At 48.6% G+C, this 17716-nt stretch overlaps 1 protein-coding gene across 1 annotated transcript in view; it reads right to left on the reverse strand.

Annotated features, from left to right (window-relative positions):
* Positions 1–16980, reverse strand: part of LOC143764471 (tumor necrosis factor receptor superfamily member 5-like) — a 65551-nt gene extending 48571 nt beyond the window's left edge. Inside the window, exon 1 of the mRNA XM_077250067.1 lies at positions 16794–16980. Within this exon, the coding sequence (XP_077106182.1) occupies positions 16794–16832 (39 nt within the window). The 5' untranslated portion in view covers positions 16833–16980. The remainder of the gene's footprint in view (positions 1–16793) is intronic.
* Between the last annotated feature and the right edge of the window lie 736 nt (positions 16981–17716).

Genomic DNA, 17716 nt, shown 5'->3' on the forward strand with positions numbered 1-17716 from the left:
CAGCAGGGAACAGTCCTTCATGCGCAGCTTTGTCGTAGAGCGCACTACACCGCTGCTGCGTGAAGACCAAATTGAAGCCATTGTCGGATGGATGGCAGCTAACGCATCGACTTCAATTAGTGCCACATCCTCTCAGACACAGAGCACTGGAGAGCACCCATCTGTCTCTTCACCACCTGCCAAATTGCCCAGGCAGACAGAGAGCCCAGGACAGGAGCCGTCTCTACTTCTGTTCTCTGAATCTCTTGGCTTGCAAACAGGGGGCCAGCCAAGCAGCATTGGAGAAATGGAAGAAGAGGCAGGGTGCAGTGATGCCCAACAGCTTTTTCTCTCTGAGTCTGAAGAGGCGGGTGGGCCAGTGCCTCCGGTCACCACATCGCAGGACGCATCTGCTGATGACACTCAGGTGCCACTTTCTGGTGCGTGCTCTGCTGCTGAGACTACCCAGGAGGAGCAGTTGGTGGCAGAGGGTAGTGTAGATGATGAGGTCCTTGACCCATCTTGGCGTGAGGGACAGGAAGGTGGTGGGAGCAGCTCTGAGGAAGAGATTCCCCGAACGGGCCAAAGAGGGAGAGGGAGGGGGAAGACTGCGGATCCTGTAGCCTCCACTTTGGCACCCGTTAGGAGCGTGTCTCTTCCAAAAGCCAAAAAGGGCGCTCCTAAGACTTGCAGTGCCTGGTCCTTTTTTGACACAGTTGCAGATGACATTTGCTATGTCAAATGCAAGGTGTGTCATCACAAAGTCAAAAGAGGGAGAAATGTCAGCAACCTCAATACCTCCAACATGTGGAAACATGTGCGGAACAGGCACGCAGCGGAGTTACAAAAACACACTGAAGAGCTAGGCAAACCAACAGCGGCAGCTACCACCTCTTCAGCTCGTGTTGCCTCTTCCTCCAGCTCACACGCAGCTGGTTCGGCTTCCTCCCAGGATCGCCGTGGAAGAACCTCTGGCACTGTTGTCCAGAGACCCACTGTAATTCCACCCGCAGCACCACGTTCCCAGTTATCCTCACACTCCCAGGCCAGTCTACAGCCATCAGTAGTACAGGCATGGGAGAAAAGGCAGCCTTTCTCGGCAAACCACCCACGAGCACAGGCTCTGACTGCAGGCATTGCCAAACTTCTGTCACTGGAAATGCTGTCATTCAGGCTGGTGGAGACTGACAGCTTCCGTGACTTGATGTCATTGGCAGTCCCACAGTACAATGTGCCCAGCCGCTTTTATTTCAGCAGGCAAGCCGTCCCTGCCCTGCACAAGCATGTGGAGGGACACATAAAACACGCGCTACTGAACGCCGTCAGTAGCAAGGTCCACCTCACCACCGATGCGTGGACCAGTCAACATGGACAGGGGCGATACCTTTCCCTCGATGCCCATTGGGTTAATGTTGTTGAGCCGGGTACAGATCGTGCGAGTGGCGCAGGACGTGTCCTGCCCACGCCAAGGATTGCAGGAATCCAGTCTGTACGCATTGACTCCTCCTCTTACACAAGTTCCTCAGAATCGTCGCTGCAGGAGCCGTCACAGTCCACCTCCACATGGACCCGTGAACGTTTACCTGTTACGACCGACATGAGCACAGCCGTGGCCAAACGTCAACAGGCCGTCTTGAAATTAATTTCTTTGGGGAATCGAAGCCACACAGCACAGGAGCTCTGGAATGCCATCAAGCAGGAGAGCGATGTGTGGTTTGTGGCAGCGAATCTCCAGCCAGGCATGGTAGTGTGTGATAATGGCCGAAATCTGGTGGCAGCTCTGAGCCTCGGCAACCTCACTCACATCCCATGTCTGGCACATGTGCTCAATTTGCTCGTGCAGAGTTTTTTGAGGGACTATCCGGATCTTGATGCACTGCTGCACAAGGCCCGCCTAGAGTGTGTTCACTTGCGGCGTTCCAGCACGGCAAAATCGCGCATTGGGGCTCTGCAGCGCCGATTCCGCCTTCCGGAACATCGCATCATATGTGACCCACCTACCAGGTGGAATTCCACGTTACATATGTTGGAGCGGTTGTGTGAGCAGCAGTAAGCAGTAATGGAGTACCAGCTGCATCAGGCGCAAAGAAGTCGCACTCCGCGCCGTTCAGACTTCACAACCACAGAGTGGGCCACTATGAAGGACGTCTGCCAGGTTTTGCGTCCCTTCGATTATTCCACGCGGATGGCGAGTGCAGATGATGCACTAGTCAGCATGACTGTCCCCCTTATCTGCCTGCTTGAAAAATCACTGCAAGCGCTAAGGGATGATGTTGTGGAAGAGGTGGAGGATGAGGATTCACCATTTCCATCATCTTCTGGACAGTCAGCGCCACGTGGTTCCTCACAAACGCGTAGGCAGGGGACACTTTGTGAGGAGGATGAGGAGGAGTCAATGGAGGAGGAAGACATCCGTCCAGAGGAGGGAGTTACACAATTGTCCAGTACTCAGTGTGTATAGCGAGGGTGGGGTGATGACGAGCGGGCAGAGATCACGCCTCAAGCAGGGGACAGCGTTTCTTGGCCAGTTGGCAGTCTGCAGCACATGGTGGATTACATGCTGCAGTGCCTGAGAAATGACCGCCGCATCGCCCACATTCTGAACATGTCTGATTATTGGGTGTTCACCCTCCTCGATCCTCGCTACCGGGACAACTTAGAAAGCCTCATCACTCCGTTGAACCGGGAGCGAAAAATGCGGGAGTACCAAGACACACTGGTGAATTCCATCATCTTCTCCATTCCAACTGAGAGAAGTGCTGCTAGTGCATTACAAAGCAGCTCAGTGCGTCCAGGCAGTGGAGGAGGCTCTGCACAAAGAGGGAGTAGAAGCCGTGCCTCTGCCCAAGGCAAGACCAGTATGGCCCAACTGTGGCACAGTTTTGTGTGCCCGCCACAAAAGTCTACACCATTACAGACGGCTCCAGTCAGCAGGAGGCAACGGTTCCGTCAGATGGTGACAGACTACATGTCTTGCCCTCTTGCTGTACTCTCAGACGGCTCTTCCCCTTTCAAGTTTTGGGTCTCAAAGCTGGATACATGGCCAGAGCTAAGCCAGTATGCATTGGAGGTGCTGGCTTGCCCTGCGGCTAGTGTATTATCGGAACGTGTCTTTAGTGCTGCAGGTGGTGTACTAACTGACCGTCGCATGCGACTATCCTCCGATAACGTTGACCGGCTTACTTTCCTGAAAATGAACCAGGCCTGGATCTCGCAGGAATTTGCCACTCCTCTTCCTGATTAAATAATTAGGTGACTGTCTACAGTATCCAGGTCTCCTGTTGTGTTCATCTTTCTACCACCTGAACTTAAATTCCTGGGCTCCAACACCGCCAGTTGAGGCTCAGAAGTGCCGTCTGCACAGTCAAAACATACGACCCAATGTTATTGGGTTTCAGTAACGTCAGCTGATCCCCAGCTGCGTAGCCGGCAATGTGTCCTGCGACCGCCACGCTGACACAACAACTGAAATGTAAGGGAACCTGTCCCCCCCCCCAGGCGTTTGTTACTGAAAGAGCCACCTTGTGCAGCAGTAATGCTGCACAAGGAAACGGTAGCTATTTTTGTTTAGCTCCTTGCACACGCAGAACTTAACACTTATAAAATGTGTCCACTGATACCGTAAAACCGTCCCGTAGGTGGGACTTTCCTTCGTAATGTGACGCAGCACAGCCGTCATTCTCACCCCCTTGGCGCCGTGCGCCGCCTCCTCAGCGTTGTTTGATTCTGTCCCGAAGCCTGCGCTGTTATGTTATCCCTTGGCCATGCACACTTAGCGCTGACCCTCTTCTGACATCATTTGGTGTCAACCTGACTGCGCCTGTGCGTCCGCGCTGGCCCAGATCCCGCCTCGCAGTGTCTTCTGATTTAATCACACTGCGGGCCTGGGATCCATGGCCATGCGCAGTGCATATCTTCACCTCCACCTCTCACTCTTCTCCCTTCGCCTTCTTCAGACTGTGCGCCGTCAGCTGATCCCTAATAGCATGCCACGGCCGTGACACCGCACAGTCTGAAGAAGCCGGAGGGAGGGGAGTGAGAGGCGAGGATATGCACTGCGCATGGCCACGGATCCCAGGCCCGCGGTGGGATTACATTAGACGACACTGCGAGGCGGGATCTCGGCCAGCGCTTTTGCACAGGCGCAGCCAGACTGACACCAAATGATGTCAGAAGATGGGCAGCGCTAAGTGTGCCTGGCCAAGGGATAACATAACAGCGCAGGCTCCGGGACGGAATCAAACAACGCTGAGGATCCGGGGCACGGCGCCAAGGGGGTAGGAATGACGGCTGTGCTGTGTCATATTACGAAGGAAAGTCCCACCTCCGGGACGTTCTCACGGTATCAGGGGACACATTTTATAAGTATTTAGTTCTTTGTTTGCAAGGAGCATAATGAAAAGAGCCACCTTTTCCTTTTGCATCCTTTGTGCTGCACAAGCTGGCTGTTTCAGCTACAAACGCCTTTGGGGGGGGGTTAAAGGTTCCCTTTCGACTTTCTCCAATCAGGCTTCGGCCTACACTGTGTTCCTCTGCTCCTCCTGCTGTCCCTGGGCTCCAACACCGCTAGTTGGTGCCTGGAAGTGCTGTCCGCACAGTCAACAGTCACTCCTCTGTTATTGGGGTTCAGTAACGTCAGCTGTTCCCCAGCTGTGTGTGTGTGGCAATCCCTCCTATCTCCTCCACCTCCTTCTGTCCCTGGGCTCCAACACCGCTAGTTGTTGCCTGGAAGTGCTGTCCGCACAGTCAACAGTCACTCCTCTGTTATTGGGGTTCAGTAATGTCAGCTGTTCCCCAGCTGTGTGTGTGTGGCAATCCCTCCTATCTCCTCCACCTCCTCCTCCTTCTGTCCCTGGGCTCCAACACCGCTAGTTGTTGTCCGGAAGTGCTGTCCGCACAGAGCCAAACACCTTGCCAATGTGTTAGTGGGGTTCAGTAATGCCTGCTGCTCCCCTGCTGTGTACACGGCAACGTGTCATGCGACCGCCACACAGGCACAACAACTTAAATTTAAGGGAACCTGCCCCCCCCCCCACAGGCGTTTGTTACTGAAAGAGCCACTTTGTGCAGCAGTAATGATGCAAAAGGAAAAAGTGCCTCTTTTCGTGGTGCTCCTTGCACATGCTGAACCTAACACTTATGAAATGTGTCCCCTCACACCGTTAAACCGTCCGGTAGGTGGAACTTTCATTTGTCATGTGACGCAGCACAGCCGTCATTCTTACCCTCTTGGCGCCGTGCGCCGCCTCCTCAGCGTTGTTTGAATCTGTCCCGGAGCCTGCGCTGTTATGTTAGCCCTTGGCCATGCACAATTAGCGCTGCCAGTCTTCTGACATTATTTGGTGTCAGGCTGGCTGCGCCTGTGCGGCCGCGCTGGACGAGATCCCGCCTCGTAGTGTCTTCTGATTTAATCCCACTGCGGGCCTGTGATCCATGGACATGCGCAGTGCATATCTTAACCTCCGCCTCTCACTCATCTCCCTACGCCTTATTCAGACTGTGCAACGTCAGCTGATCCCTAATAGCATGCCACGGCCGTGACGCCACACAGTCTGAAGAAGCCATAGGGAGGGGAGTGAGAGGCGAGGATATGCACTGCTCATGCCCATGGATCACAGGTCCGCAGAGTGATTACATTAGATGACACAGCGAGGCGGGATCTTGGCCAGCGCGGCCGCACAGGCGCAGCCAGCCTGACACCAAAAGATGTCAGAAGACGGGCAGCGTAAAATGTGTGCATGGCCAAGGGCTTACATAACAGCGCAGGCTCCGGGACAGATTCAAACAACGCTGAGGAGGCGGCGCACGGCGCCAAGGGGGTAAGAATGACGGCTGTGCTGCGTCACATGACAAATGAAAGTTTCACCTACCGGACGGTTTACCGGTGTGAGGGGACACATTTCATAAGTGTCAAGTTCAGCGTTTGCAAGGACCATAATTAAAAGAGGTAAGTTTAGCTTTTTCAGCATTAGTGCTGTACAAGATGGCTCCTTCAGCTACAAACGCCTTGGGGGGGGGTTAAAGGTTCCCTTTCAACTTGCTCCGGTGCAGGCTTCGGCCTACACTCTGCTCTTCCTGCTGACCCTGGGCTCCAACACTGCCAGTTTGCGCCCGAAAGTGCTAGCTGCAAAGAGAAAAACACCCGCCAATGTGTCACTGGGGTTCAGCACCGCCAGCTGTTCCCCTGCTGTGTAGCTGGCAACGTGTCCTGCAAACGCCACGCAGACACAAAGCTGCCTCCAGTGCAGACTTCGGCCTACACTATGCTCCCTCTACTCCTCCTGCTGACCCTGGGCTCTAGCAACGCCAGTTGGGGCCCAGAAGTGCTGGCTGCACAGAGCCAAACACCTCGCCAATGTGTCAGTGGGGTTCAGCAACGCAAGCTGTTCCCCTGCTGTGTAGCCGGCATCGTGTCCTGCAAACGCCATGCAGACACAAGAACTGAAATTGAAGGGAACCTGTCCCCCCCCCCCCAGGCATTTGTATGTATAACAGCCACCTTGTACAGCAGTAATGCTGCATTTGTACAAGGTGGCTCACTAAGTTATTCTCCTTGCACACGCCGAACGAAACACGTCTAAAATGTGTCCTCTGAGACCATTAAACCGTCCCTGAGGTGTGACTTTCCTTTGTAATGACACGCTGCACCCCCCTTGGTAGCGCTGCCCGTCTTCTCACATCATTGTTTGGCTGGCTGCGCCTCTTCGGCCGCCCTGCCCGACACAACGACCCTCGGTGTCTTATTTATTTTGACTGCGAGGGTGTGATTGACGGGCATGAGCAGTGCATATCTTCGCCTGGCACTTATCTCCTTTCGCCTTCTTCAGACTTTGCGGCCTCATGGCCGTGGCATGCGATAAGGGATCAGCTGACGCCGCACAGTCTGTATCAGGTGTAAGGACCCGAGTGAGAGGCGAACATATGTACTGCGCAAGGCCATGAATCCCAACCCCGCAGTGTGAAACAATGTAAAGACACTGCTGGGCTGGGATTCAAGGGCATCGCGAACCGCACCAGCCGACATGAAATGATGTCAGAAGACGGGCTGAACAGCGCATTGCCAAGGGATAACACAACAGCGCAGACTCCTGTACAGCTAATAACATCGCTCAGGAGACTGCACCCAGCACAAAGGTGGGATTTTGTACAGCTGTGCTGCGTCTCATTACGAAGGGAACTACCAAAATATGAAACACTAGCGCACTACTTGTGTTATATATTTCATTACGAAGGGAACTCCCGCCTCCAAGACAGATTGACTGTATAAGGGCCAAAATGTTGTACGTGTTTCATTCAGCTTGTGCAAGGAACAAAATTAAAAGAGCAACCTTTGACTTGTGCAGCACTACTGCTGCATAAGGTGTGGCTCTTCTAGTTTGAAACACCTGAGGGGGGGTTAAAGGTTACCTTTAAAATTGGTTCAATTAGGCTTCGGCCTACACTCTGCTCCCTCTCCTCCTGCTGTCCCTGGGCTCTAACACTGCCAGTTGGTGCCCAGAAGTGCTGGCTGCACAGAGCCAAACACCTCGCCAATGTGTCAGTGGGGTTCAGCAACGCAAGCTGTTCCCCTGCTGTGTAGCCGGCAACGTGTCCTGCAAAAGCCACGCAGACACAAGAACTGAAATTGAAGGGAACCTGTCCCCCCCCCCAGGCATTTGTATGTATTACAGCCACCTTGTAGAGCAGTCATGCTGCATTTGTGCAAGGTGGCTCATAAACTTATTCTCCTTGCACACGTGGAACTGAACACGTCTAAAATGTGTCCCCTGAGACCATTAAAACGTCCCTCAGGTGTGACTTTCCTTTGTAATGACACGCTGCACCCCCCTTGGTAGCGCTGCCCGTCTTCTCACATCACTGTTTGGCTGGCTGCGCCTCTGCGGCCGCCCTGCCCGACACAACGCCCCGCGGTGTTTTATTTATTTTGACTGCGAGGGTGTGATTGACGGGCATGAGCAGTGCATATCTTCGCCTGGCACTTACCTCCTTTCGCCTTCTTCAGACTTTGCGGCCTCATGGCCGTGGCATGCGATAAGGGATCAGCTGACGCCGCACAGTCTGTAGCAGGTGTAAGGACCCGAGTGAGAGGCAAACATATGTACTGCGCAAGGCCATGAATCTCAGCCCCGCAGTGTGAAACAATGTAAAGACACTGCTGGGCTGGGATTCATGGGCATCGCGAACCGCACCAGCCGACATGAAATGATGTCAGAAGACGGGCAGCGCATGGCCAAGGGATAACGCAACAGCGCAGACTCCTGTACAGCAAAATGCGATGCTCAGGAGGCCGCGCCAAGCACCAAGGTGGTATTTTTGCCAGCTGTGCTGCGTCTCATTAAGAAGGGAACTCCCGCCTCCAAGACAGTTTTGACTGTATAAGGGCCTAAATGTGGTACGTGTTTCACTCAGTGTGTGCAAGGAACAAAATTAAAAGAGCAACCTTTGACTTGGGCAGCATTACTGCTGCCCAAGGTGTGGCTCTTCTAGTTTGTAACACCTGAGGGGGGGGGGTTAAAGGTTACCTTTAAAATTGGTTCAATTAGGCTTCGGCCTACACTATGCTCCCTCTCCTCCTGCTGTCCCTGGGCTCTAACACTGCCAGTTGGTGCCCGGAAGTGCTGGCTGCACAGAGCAAAACACCCGCCACTCTGTCAGTGGGGTTCAGCACCGCCAGCTGTTCCCCTGCTGTGTAGCTGGCAACGTGTCCTGCAAATGCCACGCAGACACAACAGACCTCCAAATGCCTCCAGTGCAGGCTTCGGCCTACACTCTGCTCCCCCTGCTGACCCTTTGCTCCAAACCCACTAGTTGGGGCTGTAAGAAGACAAGCTTGAATAGGTCCCCATCCTGGTTCCAGTACCGTCAGCTGGTTCCGGGCAGAGCCTTTGGCTTAGGTGCCTCCCTCTGGGTATCCGAGTTCCACCACCGTCAGGTGGTCCTTGGTAGTGCTTTCAGGCACGGGTACCTCCTGCTTAGTAACTGGGTTCCAGTAACGTCAGCTGGTCCTCGGTAGTTCCATTGGTTCTTGGACCTTCGGCTACCCATCCGGGTTCCAGTACCGTCAGCTGGTTCTCGGCAGTGTCTTTTGCTCTTGTACCTTCTGCTCCCCATCCTGGTTCCAGTAACGTCAGCTGGTTCCAGGCAGAGCCTTTGGCTTAGGTGCCTCCTTCTGGGTATCCGAGTTCCACCAACGTCAGGTGGTCCTTGGTAGTGCTTTCAGGCACGGGTACCTCCTGCTTAGTAACCGGGTTCCAGTAACGTCAGCTGGTCCTCGGTAGTTCCATTGGCTCTTGGACCTTCGGGTAGCCATCCGACTTCCAGTTCCATCAGCTGTTTTTTCGGCATTTTCTCAGCCTTCTTGTACCTTCTGCTACATTTCCAAGTTCAAGACCCTAAAGACGACGACCCGGAACACCACCCCTAAGATGACGACGACACCAGAGACGACAACCACTGAGATGACGACGACCCTGGAGACGATGACCCTGAAGACCACCCCGATGACGACGACCCCGGAGACGACGACGACGACGACATGGGAGACCGAGAAGCAGAAGAACAAGAGGCTGCAGAACAAAGAGCAGAAGAACATTAAGCATAACACTAAATATCAGAGCAAAAGATATTATCTAAATTATAAGCAGAAGAAGACTAAGCAGTGTATTGGGGTGAGTCCGTTCCTCCTCGTGGTGCCCCTGGATAAAGCCTGATGCTGCAGGCCAAACTGAATGCGGACAAATGTAACTCTTTTGTGACAGGCAGAACGGAAGGTGTAATCTTCAAACTTTTATAGATAACAACTACGGGAATGCCTGTCACAAATAAGAATATGATGAAGAACTTGAATATGAAGAAGAATAAGAGTTAAATAAAAAGAATATGAACAATGTAACAAAAAAAAATTATAGGTAGAAGATGAAGAAGATGAATAAGGTGAAGAAGAACTTGATGTCAAAGACGGTGATGATGAAGAAGAAAGTGTGGGAGAAGTAAAAAAGAGGGTGAAGGGCGTGGAAGTAGTGAAACATCAATATCTGACAAAATAAAAAAAAACTTAACAGTCAATATCTTTGTAACTCTGAACGTCTTAAAATTTTTTTAAAATTCCTGCTATTCTATTTGATTGGGCTAAACCTCTATGCCTTTAATATCTCCGCCACCTCCCCCAATACATCCTACATTATTCTTAGTTGTTTTCCTTCATGTAGAATGAACCTACAAGGAAAGAAAGGGTTTATTTTAATTCCGATATTTTCGTCCCATTGACTTGCATTGGTATCGGGTATCGGAATCGGCGAGATCCGATACTTTGACGGTATCGGCCGATACTTTCCGATACCGATACTTTCCGATATCGGAAGGTATCGCTCAACACTAGTCGTCACGTGACCGCAACGTCATCACACCCTGGGACCGGAAGCTGCCGCCTGCACCCCACACAGGCGACAGAGCTACAACGCGCCTGCGGGAAGGTGAGTATATGTTTATTTTTTATTTTTATAACCTGTGTCATACATGGCTGGGCAATACACTACGTCGCTGGGCAATATACTACGTCACTGGGCAATATACTACGTCACTGGGCAATATACTACGTCACTGGGCAATATACTACGTGGGCTGTGCAATATACTACGTGGGCTGTGCAATATACTACGTGGGCTGTGCAATATACTACGTGGGCTGTGCAATATACTACGTGGGCTGTGCAATATACTACGTGGGCTGTGCAATATACTACGTGGCTCTGTGCTGTATACTACGTCACTGGGCAATATACTACGTAACTGGGTAATATACTATGTAACTGGCCTATATACTATGTAAGTGGCCAATATACTACGTAACTGGGTAATATACTATGTGGCTCTGTGCTGTATACTACATCACTGGGCAATATACTACGTGGCTGGGCAATATACTGCGTGGGCTGGGCAATATACTACATGGACATAAATATTCTAGAATACCCGATGTGTTAGAATCGGCCACCATCTAGTATACTATATAATTGTCTAAGGGTCACTTCCGTCTGTCCTTCTGTCTGTCTGTCTGTCACGGTTATTCATTTGCTGATTGGTCTCGCAAGCTGCCTGTCATGGCTGCCGCGACCAATCAGCGACGGGCACAGTCCGGAAGAAAATGGCCGCTCCTTACTCCCCGCAATCAGTGCCTGTCGCCCGCATACTCCCCTCCGGTCACCGCTAACACAGGGTTAATGGCGGCGGTAACGGACCGCGTTATGCCGCGGGTAACACACTCCGTTACCGCTGCTATTAACCCTGTGTGTCCCCAACTTTTTACTATTGACGCCGCCTATGCGGCATCAATAGTAAAACATGTAATGTTAAAAACAATAATAAAATACCAAGAAAAAACCCCTCACACAAGAGCCAAAACATAAAAGAATATAACCTTTATTGATACATGAAAACAGTAAACAACACATAAGGCAGTGACCACTAGTACAGCAGCAACAGTGGGTCCCACACGGGAAAGCCCCCTCAGTATAAGCAGTAAAGAGCCAAAAGTTGGTACATAGATGCAGCTAAATATTACTGTAAGCATGCATGGGATACACAATAGATGCACACATAGCATAAATAAAATCAAGGTGATTGTGTATTTATTAAATAAGACATGTGTCTATATGTGATAAACTGACATAACCCCATGCAAAAAGTGAAAAAGTCAGCTGGACAGCCTAACAAAATACACTAATACACACTGCATAACAATATATAGGCATAGTTACCAATAGGGAGACCCCAGGAGACCCACCACACCCGACGCGCGTTTCGCACTGAAATGCGAAACGCGCGTCGGGTGTGATGGGTCTCCTGGGGTCTCCCTATTGGTAACTATGCCTATATATTGTTATGCAGTGTGTATTAGTGTATTTTGTTAGGCTGTCCAGCTGACTTTTTCACTTTTTGCATGGGGTTATGTCAGTTTATCACATATAGACACATGTCTTATTTAATAAATACACAATCACCTTGATTTTATTTATGCTATGTGTGCATCTATTGTGTATCCCATGCATGCTTACAGTAATATTTAGCTGCATCTATGTACCAACTTTTGGCTCTTTACTGCTTATACTGAGGGGGCTTTCCCGTGTGGGACCCACTGTTGCTGCTGTACTAGTGGTCACTGCCTTATGTGTTGTTTACTGTTTTCATGTATCAATAAAGGTTATATTCTTTTATGTTTTGGCTCTTGTGTGAGGGGTTTTTTCTTGGTATTTTGTTTGCTTATACCTTCATGGCCCGTGTAGGGTTATCATCTCGGTGTTTCTTAAAAACAATAATAATAAAAAAAAATACTATACTCACCCTCCGTAGTCGCTCGCGCCGGCCGTCATCTTCCGTTGCAGGTTCCGGTGGCAAAGATGGTATGGGAGCAAGGACCTGCCATGACGTCACGGTCATGTGACTGCGACGTCATTACAGGCCCTGCGCGCCTGCACTAGAAAGACCTGCCATGACATCACAGTCATGTGACCGCGACGTCATCACAGGTCCTGCGCTCATACCATCCCTGGGACCGGAAGCTGCCGTGGACTACAAGGGGCCCTCGGAAAGGTGAGTATATGACAGACAAACCTGGCTGGGCAATAAACTACGTGACTGGCCAATATACTACATGGCTCTGTGCTATATACTACGTAACTGGGCAATATACTGCGTGGCTGGGCAGCATACTGCGTGGCTGGGCAGCATACTACGTGGACATACATATTCTAGAATACCCGATGCGTTAGAATCGGGCCACCATCTAGTATATATATATATATATATATATATATATATATATATATATATATATATATATATATATATATATATATATATATACATATATATACACTCACCGGCCACTTTATTAGGTACACCTGTCCAACTTCTTGTTAACACTTAATTTCTAATCAGCCAATCACATGGCGGCAACTCAGTGCATTTAGGCATGTAGACATGGTCAAGACAATCTCCTGCAGTTCAAACCGAGCATCAGTATGGGGAAGAAAGGTGATTTGAGTGCCTTTGAACGTGGCATGGTTGTTGGTGCCAGAAGGGCTGGTCTGAGTATTTCAGAAACTGCTGATCTACTGGGATTTTCACGCACAACCATCTCTAGGGTTTACAGAGAATGGTCCGAAAAAGAAAAAAAATCCAGTGAGCGGCAGTTCTGTGGGCGGAAATGCCTTGTTGATGCCAGAGGTCAGAGGAGAATGGGCAGACTGGTTCGAGCTGATAGAAAGGCAACAGTGACTCAAATCGCCACCCGTTACAACCAAGGTAGGCCTAAGAGCATCTCTGAACGCACAGTGCGTCGAACTTTGAGGCAGATGGGCTACAGCAGCAGAAGACCACACCGGGTACCACTCCTTTCAGCTAAGAACAGGAAACTGAGGCTACAATTTGTACAAGCTCATCGAAATTGGACAGTAGAAGATTGGAAAAACGTTGCTTGGTCTGATGAGTCTCGATTTCTGCTGCGACATTCGGATGGTAGGGTCAGAATTTGGCATAAACAACATGAAAACATGGATCCATCCTGCCTTGTATGGAGCATCTTTGGGATGTGCAGCCGACAAATCTGCGTCAACTGTGTGATGCCATCATGTCAATATGGACCAAAATCTCTGAGGAATGCTTCCAGCACCTTGTTGAATCTATGTCACGAAGAATTGAGGCAGTTCTGAAGGCAAAAGGGGGTCCAACCCGTTACTAGCATGGTGTACCTAATAAAGTGGCCGGTGAGTGTGTATATATATATATATATATATATATATATATATATATATATATATATATATATATATATATATATATATATATATACACACACACATATGCACACACATATCCCTATACTATGTGTAGACATTTTAGCTATTCTAATGTAACCTGTCAGTGTGATTTTACTGTACACCGCACTGAATTGCCGGCTTTTCTATAGAACACCGCTGCGTATTTCTCGCAAGTCACACTGCAGGTCCGTGTGTAATCTGTATTTTTCTCACCCCCATAGACTTTCATTGGCGTATTTTTTTGCGCAATATGGTGACAAACGCAGCATGCTGTGATTTTCTACGGCCGTAGAAGACCGTATAATATACGGATCAGTAAAATATGGCTGATAGGAGCTGGGGCATAGACAAGCATTGTACCATATGCAATCCGTATTTTCAGCACCTCTCATACGTCCGTAAAACACGCTAGTGTGAGGCCGGCCTAAGGCAAAATTTTTCGATAAAGATCTACTTAGGGATTCACTGTTTATTTGAAATGTAAAGTTATTATATAGGAATGTATGAATTAACATTGTTGAAAACAGAATTACATTTTTAAGCTCTGTTTTTCTTGCTGGAAAAAGTTCATATTAATGACAAACTTATTTTCAAAGTTGCATCAAGATCTTCTTAGGGATTCAGTGTTTATTTAAAATTTAAAGTTACTATATAGAAATGTATGGGTTTGCCTTGTTGAAAACGCAATTAAAGTTTAACCTCCGCTAATTTATTTTTAAATAAAGTGAAGTGGAAAGGAAAAATACATTAAAAAAATACAACTTTAGAAAAAAAAATACCATAGGCATAGGTATGGAAGACTATGGCGGCGCATAAAGACTGAATCCCTAAACAGATCTTAATGAAACTTGGAAGATAACCTTGTTGGACTAATATGAACTTATTCCAATAAAAAAAACGGAGCTTAAAACCGTTATTCCGTTTCCAACCATGATAACACAGTAGGCATAGGTATGGCAGAATATGGCGCATAAAGACTGAATCCCTAAAAAGATCTTAATGAAACTGGGAAAGTAACTTTCTGTCACTAATATGAACTTATTCCAATAAAAAAAAACGGAGCTTAAAACGGTTATTCGTAATACTTACCAAAGTGATGATGGGAGAGCCTGGTGTTGCAGCTTGACTTCTGTAAGATATGCCCCAGCTAGCATGTCCACTTACTCTGCATTCTCTGGTTGCTAGGGTACTGGATGTGAGAGGGGGGTTTATATACTATCTCAAGGTAGACAATATTAACATTAGCTTCTAGCCTATAGGTACCGTCACATTAAGCGACGCTGCAGCGATATAGACAACGATGCCGATCGCGGCAGCGTCGCTGTTTCGTCGTTGTGTGGTTGCTGGAGAGCTGTCACACAGACAGCTCTCCAGCGACCAACGATGCCTTAGGCCCCGGGTAACCAGGGTAAACATCGGGTTTCTAAGCGCAGGGCCGCGCTTAGTAACCCGCTGTTTAACCTGGTTACCAGTGTAAATGTAAAAAAAAAAAAACATTACATACTTACATTCCGGTGTCTGTTGCGTCCCCCGGCGTCCGCTTCCCTGCACTGTGTAAGCGCCGGCCCTAAAGCAGAGCGGTGACGTCACCGCTGTGCTCTGCTTTACGGCCGGCCTGCGCTGACACAGTGCAGGGAAGCGGACGCCGGGGGACGCAACAGACACCGGAATGTAAGTATGTAATGTTTGTTTTTTTTTTACAGTTACAATGGTAACCAGGGTAAATATCGGGTTAATAAGCATGGCCCTGCGCTTAGTAACCTGATGTTTACCCTGGTTACCAGTGAAGACATCGCTGAATCCGCGTCACACACGCCGACTCAGCGATGTCAGCGGGTGATCCAGCGACGAAATAAGGTGCTGGACTTCTAGCTCCGACCAACGATGTCACAGCAGGATCCTGATCGCTGCTGCGTGTCAAACACAACGATAGCGCTATCCAGGACGCTGCAACGTCATGGATCGCTATCGTTATCGTTGTTAAGTTGTTCAGTGTGAAGGTGCCTTTATCTCACTGAAAACATCACCCTCCCTCTCTCAGTTCAGGTACACAGAGAAGGGAGTTGTAATGCTATGTGCACACGTTCAGTATTTATCGTGTTTTTTTCGCTATAAAAACGTGAAAAAAACGCTTACATATGGTTCCCAATCGTTTCTATGTAATCCGCAAAACTTGTGCAAATGTTGCGATTTTTTCCGCGAAAAAAACGAATCGCGGAAAAAAAAGCAACATGTTCATTAATTTTGCGGAATCGCTGATTTCCCGCACACTGTACAAAATCTACCATAGGCATAGGTACAGACAAAAATGACTAAAAAATCTACCATAGGCATAGGTAAAATCTACCATAGGCATAGGTATAGACAAATATGACATATAGGGTTTTAGTATTTTCCTTCTTAATGAACCATGTGAATTTACTGCATGTAATGAATGGCTGGGGGGAAACTACGCAGCGGAGACAAGACATACTGACAAGCTGTGACTCGCAAGCCCGCGTTGTGGGTGAGTTTAGGCAGCATCAACTAGAAGCACCGTGGGCATGGAATTTATAGAAATCCCATCCACTGTACTTCTGACCTAGAACACAGCATTTTGTATGCAGCGCAGGTGAGCTGTGCCCAAAATGCTGCTATTCCGGATCGTGGGCATGTACCCCTAGTCTTCTTCCCTTTTTCCTGGATATCCTGAAGTTATAGGATTATTCCCAACACTGAAAGTCTCTGCTATTCACAGACCCATTGCTCATCTCCCAACAATCAGAAAACGTACTTCAATGTTGAGACTAAGGGTTAAAAAAAAAAAACTTCACAAAAAATAAATAAAATAACCAATATCTAAAAGAGAAAGTGAAAGTGGCAGGAGTCGCATTAATCAGGTGTGGTCATTAGAGGGAGGTTGTCACAATGCACAGATATACCTGTCCCCTGCCCGAAGAGCCCCCGGGTATAACACCAGGATTGCGCGGTATTCAGGAGCGGCAGCACCTCAACTCACCAGGTGTAGTGGCACCAGGAAGCCGCCGCCGCTGCCCATGTCTTCCGCGCTCTGACCGTATTCGGGTCACGATATTCCACATTGTCTCCACTCTGTCAAATTCGAAAACGTCCTCGGTCCGCGCAGTAACGGATTCATTTAACAAACAAAACAGCCGAAACGAAAAACGGAAAACCAGTTGTAAGAGGCGTGGCCAGTGTCACAAGACTGTTCCTCCCTGGCAAGGGGCGGAGGCAAGGCTGTAGTTTTTTTATATTTCAACATTTTTTGCATCTAGTGTTTAAAAATATTTTTTTTCGTTTTTGTGTGCGTTTTTACAATGCGTTTTCGGTACGTCATCATGCTTTAAATAAAGCTTGCTTTGTTTTTGCTACTTTTTTTTTGCATTGACAAAACTTTATTGACATAGGTGCAGATGACATTTTCCGCATCCAATGGAAAAAATCCACACAGAAAACTCGCAAGAGAAATTGACATGCTGCGGATTTGAAAAACGCTCCGCAGGTGAGATTTTTTTTTTTTTGCATATATTCTTTTTTTTTCCCCTTTTCTTAGGGAAGTAGCAGCGCTTTGGATGCAGAGTATTTTCTCTGCATTCAAAACACTGCGTTTGATCACACAGGTAAATCCGCAGGTGTTCATTGAACAATGAGGTTTTAACATCCAATACATTCTATTGTGGAAATTTCTTGTGCAGACCCTCATAAACCCGCAATTTCTATAAATCCCATCCACTTTGCTGAAACTGTAAAAAGCAGCATTTTTGAAGCAACAAAATCACGCGGTGTCAAAAGCACACCTGCTCATCATGAGAGCGTAGCCTTATTCAACAATTTATTTGCAAAAAAAAGTTTTATATTTTTTCTTTCATATTTAATAACAAAAAGAAAAAAGTCAAATAAATAGTGCCCTGATGTAAATAC

Source organism: Ranitomeya variabilis, chromosome 4 (assembly GCF_051348905.1).
Source record: "Ranitomeya variabilis isolate aRanVar5 chromosome 4, aRanVar5.hap1, whole genome shotgun sequence".
NCBI classification, from domain to species: domain Eukaryota; kingdom Metazoa; phylum Chordata; class Amphibia; order Anura; family Dendrobatidae; genus Ranitomeya; species Ranitomeya variabilis.